Below are 8,185 nucleotides of genomic sequence, written 5' to 3'. Positions count from 1 at the left end.
CTTGGTGACTATGGTCCCAGCTGCCGTGAGATCATTGACAAGATCCTCCAGTGTAGTTCTGGACTGATTCCTCACCGTTCTCATGATCATTGCAACTCCACAAGGTGAGATCTTGCATGGAGCCCCAGGCCGAGGGAGATTGACAGTTCTTTTGTGTTTCTTCCATTTGCCAATAATCGCACCAACTGTTGTCACCTTCTCACCAAGCTGCTTGGCGGTGGTCTTGTAGCCCATTCCAGCCTTGTGTAGGTTTACAATCTTGTCCCTGACATCCTTGGAGAGCTCTTTGGTCTTGGCCATGGTGGAGAGTTTGGAATCTGATTGATTGATTGCTTCTGTGGACAGGTGTCTTTTATACAGGTAACAAGCTGAGATTAGGAGCACTCCCTTTAAGAGTGTGCTCCTAATCTCAGCTCATTACCTGTATAAGACACCTGGGAGCCAGAAATCTTTCTGATTGAGAGGGGGTCAAATACTTATTTCCCTCATTAAAATGGAAATCAATTTATAACATTTTTTACATGCGTTTTTCTGGATTTTTTGGTTGTTATTCTCTCACTGTTCAAATAAACCTACCATTAAAATTATAGACTGATCATTTCTTTGTCAGTGGCCAAATGTACAAAATCAGCAGGGGATCAAATACTTTTTTCCCTCAAGGATTAGCCTTGACTAGAATACAGTATATACATATGAAGTGGGTAAAACAGTATGTAAGCATAATTAAAGTGACCAGTGTTCAATGACTATGTCTTTAAGGTGCAGGGCAGAGTACTACTTGTCAGTTTTCTACTCTCTTATGCCATATCAACAGTTTGAACATGAAGTTCAAATCGTCCAAGTCACTATAATATCTTGTTTTCAAACAGTAGCTAGGTGGCTTGATTCAACATTGTATGGTAAGAGACATTATCAGCTCGAACTATATTTTTTCCACTGTTATGGCACGATCTTTAGAGGCTGCCGTTTAGAGAAGTTACAAAAGCAGGGAAAGACTCTCTCAGTAAAAGTTTGTGCGATTGTGTGTAGGTGTGTTTTATTAATAGGGTCAGAGAATGACAGCTCTCCTCTGTCCCAGTCCAGCTTCACTCTGATCCTCTGGGGTGTGTGTCTCACTGTGAGGGGAATGGTTGGCTTTGGTGGGGATTCTGCTGAGTATTCACCTTCAGAATCATAATATAGACACCAGAGTCCATTGCGTATACGCCCCTTCCTCGGTACAGATTCTGTGATCACACCCAGGGCCCATGATGCATTTTCCCCAACCTCAACATCCCAGAAGTTTGTCCCCGAGTTAAAGCCCTCAGAGCCCAGGACAAATGCACGATCAAACCTCTCTGGGATGTCAGGAAGCTGTTGAGCCACACCGAATATCACACTGGTCAAATCCTCAGACAGGATGAGACTTGGATGAGCAGTCTTGGGGTCCAGAGTCACAGCAGCTAGACAGAAAATAGACTATCAGACCTGGGTTCAAATAGATGATTTATGTATTTTAGTTTTTTCAAATACATAGCCCAAAACAACTACCTCTATTTGAAGTATTGGAATGCCTACTTGTAAAACTCTACCAAAAGGTTTTTGAAAGTGTTGTCAAATACTTTCCTGTTTCCAAATACATTCCAATATTCTCAAATCACTATATCTAAATCAGTGGATGCTGCTGAGGGAAGGATGGCTCACAATAATGGCTGGAACGAAGTGAATGAAATGGCATCAAACACAGGGAAACCATGTGTTTGATACCATCCCACTCATTCCGCTCCAACCATTACCACGAGCCTGTCCTCCCCGATTTTTCAGTAATTGAAACACTGTATTATATGTAATTGATCCAGGCCTAGCGTTTCACAATTGCATACTTTAAAAGGGGCATTATGTATTCACTTCAGTTAGTAAATAAACGTGTTAATTGTAACAATCATACTCACTATATTGAAAAACCTCTTTAAGAATTTCCTGTATCTTCACACATGATCTATGTAGGTTGCCAAGGTGCTTGGCCACATGGATCAGTGGTTCTGAAACCTTCTCTGGATTCGGCAGTGTGCACTGGGCCCTGGTAGAATATTCAGGAATCAGTTGTACTGTGGGGTTGGCATAACTTTGTTAAGAACCACAGAAGAGAGACAAGAGGCAGATCACTTACCTTTTCACTGTGGCCTTATAGTTCTACAGAAGAACAAAATACAAAATGAATAATACATGTAAACAGCGTTATACATGATATCACATCAGTTCATCAATAAATGCATCTCAAATAATATCAACAAGTTATTGGTTCTTACATGCAGGAATGATACATCTTCTGCTTTCAGCTCCTTCTCTACGGCTCTGATTGTGTCTGAAAGTGATGATATCCCTCTGCTCATCTCCTCAGTCTTCTTCTTCATCATCTCACTCTTCTTCTTCTCTTCCTGCTTCAGAGTAGCTAGTCTGGCTGCCTTGTCCTCTCGAAGCAACTCGTGAAGCTTCTCAAACTCCTCCTCAATCTGCCTCTCTGTGTCCTGGGCCTGTAGCTGGAGGCCGTGAGAGAAATATGTCAAATATACTTGAATATACAGTGGGGGAAAAAAGTATTTAGTCAGCCACCAATTGTGCACGTTCTCCCACTTAAAAAGATGAGAGAGGCCTGTAATTTTCATCATAGGTACACGTCAACTATGACAGACAAAATGAAAAAAAAAAATCCAGAAAATCATATTGTAGGATTTTTAATGAATGTATTTGCAAATTATGGTGGAAAATAAGTATTTGGTCAATAACAAAAGTTTCTCAATACTTTGTTATATATCCTTTGTTGGCAATGACACAGGTCAAACGTTTTCTGTAAGTCTTCAGAAGGTTTTCACACACTGTTGCTGGTATTTTGGCCCATTCCTCCATGCAGATCTCCTCTAGAGCAGTGATGTTTTGGGGCTGTCGCTGGGCAACACGGACTTTCAACTCCCTCCAAAGATGTTCTATTGGGTTCAGGTCTGGAGACTGGCTAGGCCACTCCAGGACCTTGAAATGCTTCTTACGAAGCCACTCCTTCGTTGCCCGGGCGGTGTGTTTGGGATCATTGCCATGCTGAAAGACCCAGCCACATTTCATCTTCAATGCCCTTGCTGATGGAAGGAGGTTTTCACTCAAAATCTCACGATACATGGCCCCATTCATTCTTTCCTTTACACGGATCAGTCATCCTGGTCCCTTTGCAGAAAAACAGCCCCAAAGCATGATGTTTCCACCCCCATGCTTCACAGTAGGTATGGTGTTCTTTGGATGCAACTCAGCATTCTTTGTCCTCCAAACACGACGAGTTGAGTTTTTACCAAAAAGTTATATTTTGGTTTCATCTGACCATATGACATTCTCCCAATCCTCTTCTGGATCATCCAAATGCACTCTAGCAAACTTCAGAAGGGCCTGGACATGTACTGGCTTAAGCAGGGGGACACGTCTGGCACTGCATGATTTGAGTCCCTGGCGGCGTAGTGTGTTACTGATGGTAGGCTTTGTTACTTTGGTCCAGCTCTCTGCAGGTCATTCACTAGGTCCCCCCGTGTGGTTCTGGGATTTTTGCTCACCGTTCTTGTGATCATTTTGACCCCACAGGGTGAGATCTTGCGTGGAGCCCCAGATCGAGGGAGATTATCAGTGGACTTGTATGTCTTCCATTTCCTAATAATTGCTCCCACAGTTGATTTCTTCAAACCAAGCTGCTTACCTATTGCAGATTCAGTCTTCCCAGCCTGGTGCAGGTCTACAATTTTGTTTCTGGTGTCCTTTGACAGCTCTTTGGTCTTGGCCATAGTGGAGTTTGGAGTGTGACTATTTGAGGTTGTGGACAGGTGTCTTTTATACTGATAACAACTTCAAACAGGTGCCATTAATACAGGTAACGAGTGGAGGACAGAGGAGCCTCTTAAAGAAGAAGTTACAGGTCTGTGAGAGCCAGAAATCTTGCTTGTTTGTAGGTGATCAAATACTTATTTTCCACCATAATTTGCAAATAAATTCATTAAAAATCCTACAATGTGATTTTCTGGATTTTTTCCCCTCAATTTGTCTCTCATAGTTGACGTGTACCTATGATGAAAATTACAGGCCTCTCTCATCTTTTTAAGTGGGAGAACTTGCACAATTGGTGGCTGACTAAATACTTTTTTTCCCCACTGTAACTACCATTCTTACATTCAGTCCACAAACTCACTTCTGTGCAGTTGTATTGTACAGCATTATTCAGCAAACTCACCTTAATTTGCTTTGCGGTTTCACCACAGGTTAGTTTTACTTCTTTAAAGGCCTTCAACTTCATCTGTAAAGGCTTCAATGTAGTTGTGAGTTCCTCCTAGAATGAAAAATGGACACTACTTTGAAGAAAGTATATTCCTGTTTTTATTACTTTATATTATTGTACTTTTAAATTTAAATTTAAAAACATGGCTCAAATCTATCCAAACCTGTGCACATGAGTTATCTGTGGTTCCTCATATGTAAGACAACAGTGTTTTTATTACGAATAAGTTGTTGTTGTTGTTGTTAGAATTGTATATTATAGGATGTCATGTATTTGTATTTTGTATTATTTTAGTGTGTATTTGTATTGTGGCTGTGCTACTTAGACTTGCTTTCAATGAGAATGACAGATGTATAACTCACATTTCTATGTGAATTTGCACAAAAAGTGAGAATTAGTCACACAGTGTTTCAAGTGAGAATAAGGCAGGTCTGATGTCGAAAAATAAAGGATATTCTTGCCTACTTCACCCATATTACATTTGTGCAAAAAAAAAAGGTACTGTGTAGTTCCTGTTGTTAGCTACACCACTACATGGCAAAAAAGTTATTAACTACTGAAAACACTATACCAAGATTTGAATTTAATTCAACTGCCACAAAGCTACTGCAAAATGTAATTAAATTACTAATTGAATTACATGTAGTTGCACTACTCCCAAACACTATAAGCCATAATACATTTATGACTACAACCTTATTCTGTTGAGGTTTGGACATTTTATACCAACATATTTATATATATATATATATATATATATATATATATATATATATATATATATATATATATATATATATTTATTTTTTTAATTTAATTGATTTATTTATAGGGGACAATGCACATTAATCAACATCAATATTACAATAATGCAACAGCCATGTCAATGTGCCGGGGTTAGCCAAAAGCTAACCCGTAGTCCCAGGGCAGGTAAAAGCAATTACGGTAGCTCTGTTCTATGTGTGCTATTTCTATGCTTCTCGTTCTTAAGACTGAAATGACATTTTTGCATCTACCTATCAATTTTGAGATTTGTTGGTATTTTGGTCCATTAATATTAGTATGTTCAAAAAGTAAACATAAAAATGTCAAATATTTGTTTAATTTATTTAGTTTATCATACTACCGTCATTAACATTTTAATGAATTTTAACCACCTTACAATGGACATACATCAATAATTGCAAAACGTTCTACATTTCATAGAGAATGTTATAAACTGGACTATATTTAGCAATTTACTTTGAAGAGAGATGGTGATTGGGTCTAAATTCAATGCACTTGTCTTTAACTGCCATTTCCCAAAAGTCAGATACTTCCCACAAGCCAACCCATTTTTCTCAACTTCAGAAGCATCTGCATTCACCACATTTTGTGTGCTTATCCTTAGATATATTCTCCAGACTTGCCCAGAGGGAATTTTTGATATGTTGTCAATTTTTAATTTTAGATAAGATTTTATTTTTTTAAATTCACAACAATTTCATGTTGTGTACATGTCTTTAGTATTTTACAGATAGAAAGCTGAAAAAAGTATTTATCCACATTCTGCTCTGGACAAGTCCAGTCCTGAAGCGAAAAATATTTTGGCTGACTTCATCCAGTGTCCAGAAAAATGGATTTGCACAATATGCAAATACTGTTTGTGCATATTTAAGGAGATATCACCTAATTTGCATATTTTAATACAATATTTCTGAGAAATGCTAATACAAAAAGTATAATATTTGTGTCTACATTCAACTTGTAGAACTTGATTGTGATATAATTAAGGGGGAAAAATATGCTGAGGTGTGGTGGCTGGCCTTCAGTTTAGTTTTTGCGTCTTTTACTTTCGGTTTTGTACACCAGCTTCAAACAGCTGAAAATACAATATTTTTGGTTATACCATGGCATTGTTGAATACTCTTTTCTGATTGGCTTGAAGGGCATTCTAGAGCATGCATACTTGCACGGTAGAATTCAAAGAATTACATGTCTATAGTTAATTCTTACATGTTATATGTTTGAGCTGCTTTTGAAAGCAAAAGTCAAATTGAAAACATTATTGGCATTGTTGAATTCGATGTTCATAATAGCAAGCTAGGACTGATGGTTTGGTTAGCTAAACTAGGAAGTCTGTTTGTTTGGTTACCAAGGCAACTACTGTGTATCTCGTAAATTTGCTAGCTACTTCAGTGGATGTTGAATGTGTTCAATTATAGCGATGGTATAAAAGGAATAATCAATTCGTGGCTCGATGCATTCTCTGGAAAATAATGCAACTCCGTGGAAGGTCAGTTGCACTCCGCTAGCGCGTCGTGGCACACACCTTCTTGCACAGAACGCATAACCTCTTGTTGATTATCCCTTACTTACTGGAAATATATTTCACAGCGGCTTAGAATGATTGTACAATGATTTTCTACACTTGCTTGTTTTGTCACAAACTGAAATTAGGCTAACTAATATCTGACTCCAGTGATCTGTTCTTGCAATTTATAGTTTGACATTTACGATTTAGATATCATTTTTCACGAAGTAGTGAAAACTTTTTCAAACTTTACTTTATTTAGCTTAACTTTTTCCTGTGTGACGTAACTGTATACTATACAGTATATTTTCAGAGTAACTTCCCCTACCTTATAATCCTGTGCAGCCTCATCGACGGGACAGAACTTGTGTTGTGCATGTTTTTTAGAAGTATGACACACCAAACACACTGGCTGTTTATCATACAGACAGAAAAGTTTGAGTTTTTCGCCATGCAGACTGCAGAGCACCTCAGACCCTGCTGAAGCTCTCCGACTCCTCTCATCTGAGAAGCCCACACACAGATTCTTTAAAACCAGGTTACAAGGAGGTTCTTCCTTTGAGGATCTTCTACTGCAAATGGGACATTCCCGAGATGCCTTTTGTTTCCAGAATTCCTTCAGACAGTCTTTACAGAAGCTATGGCTACACGACAAGAGTACAGGATCCCTGAAGATGTCACAGCACACAGGACAGGATAAATCATCTTCTTGGGGAGAATGTTTGGAAGCCATTTTCTTGAAGAAATCCCAACCTGTCACGATATTATGTAATGGCCTCTGAAGGAAGCAGTATACTTCAGTTTTGTTTAGTCAGAAGTGCTTTCAAATCTCAGTATTGATGCAGTTTCCTCCAACTGTTCAGAGTTGCTATCTTGTAGTTGTAGAAAGTTGGAGGCCTCCTAGGTTATATCGTATGTAGAACTTTTAGCTGACACAAGTTGTAGAAAATGCCCCAACCACTTCCTGAATGACACTTCAACCAATCACCTGTCACCTCCACTTCCTGCAGGGGCGGAACTGCTTCTTCTTTGACATCATGGCGTTCACACGTTTTGTTTGTGGATGCCGCCACCTACTGTGCGGGAGTGTGTGGTCAATTTACATTTACATTTTAGTCATTTAGCAGACGCTCTTAACCATTTACATTATCCAGAGCAATTTACAGTAGTGCATACATTTTCGCATTTGTTAGTACTGGTCCCCCGTGGGAATCGAACCCACAACCCTGGCGTTGCAAGTGCCATGCTCTACCAACTGAGCCACACAGGACCACAGTACATTTTGTGACACAAAAATGTAAAGGAAGGGGGAAAGGTAAAAATGGCCCCACCAACTAGCCCTACACCTATATACCACTATTCCTTAAAAATTAAAATATTCCACTACTTTAACCCTAACTGATCCTACACCTGGCCGTCTGCCTGGGAGGGCTGGTCTCTTTCTTCAACACATCTTAACTCTTCTGCAGTAAAATCTCGTACACCCAAGTACTTCTCTGCAGCTGCCATCACAACATCTATTTTCTGTGATTTACGTTCCATTTCTGCTCTACAGTTGATAGCCATAGCAATGAATGCTAAGAAGCCAACCTTACTGAAGCACAAAT

At 39.2% G+C, this 8,185-nt stretch overlaps 1 protein-coding gene across 1 annotated transcript; it reads right to left on the bottom strand.

Moving 5' to 3' along the window:
• Window positions 1–542: 542 nt before the first annotated feature.
• LOC311133285 (E3 ubiquitin-protein ligase TRIM39-like) lies at window positions 543–7,548 on the bottom strand. Its single transcript, XM_084166773.1, has 6 exons — window positions 6,907–7,548; window positions 4,241–4,336; window positions 2,289–2,519; window positions 2,150–2,172; window positions 1,932–2,059; window positions 543–1,442 (listed from the first exon to the last, which is right to left on the bottom strand). Exons 1-6 carry the CDS (start codon window positions 7,309–7,311, stop codon window positions 940–942), a joined length of 1,386 nt encoding a protein of 461 aa, XP_084022899.1. The 5' UTR covers window positions 7,312–7,548; the 3' UTR covers window positions 543–939.
• Between the last annotated feature and the right edge of the window lie 637 nt (window positions 7,549–8,185).

This window comes from Coregonus lavaretus, assembly GCF_964263955.1.
Source record: "Coregonus lavaretus genome assembly, chromosome: 8".
NCBI lineage: Eukaryota > Metazoa > Chordata > Actinopteri > Salmoniformes > Salmonidae > Coregonus > Coregonus lavaretus.
The sequence above is the reverse complement of the archived record's forward strand: the minus strand, read 5'-3'. Positions and strand labels throughout refer to the sequence as shown.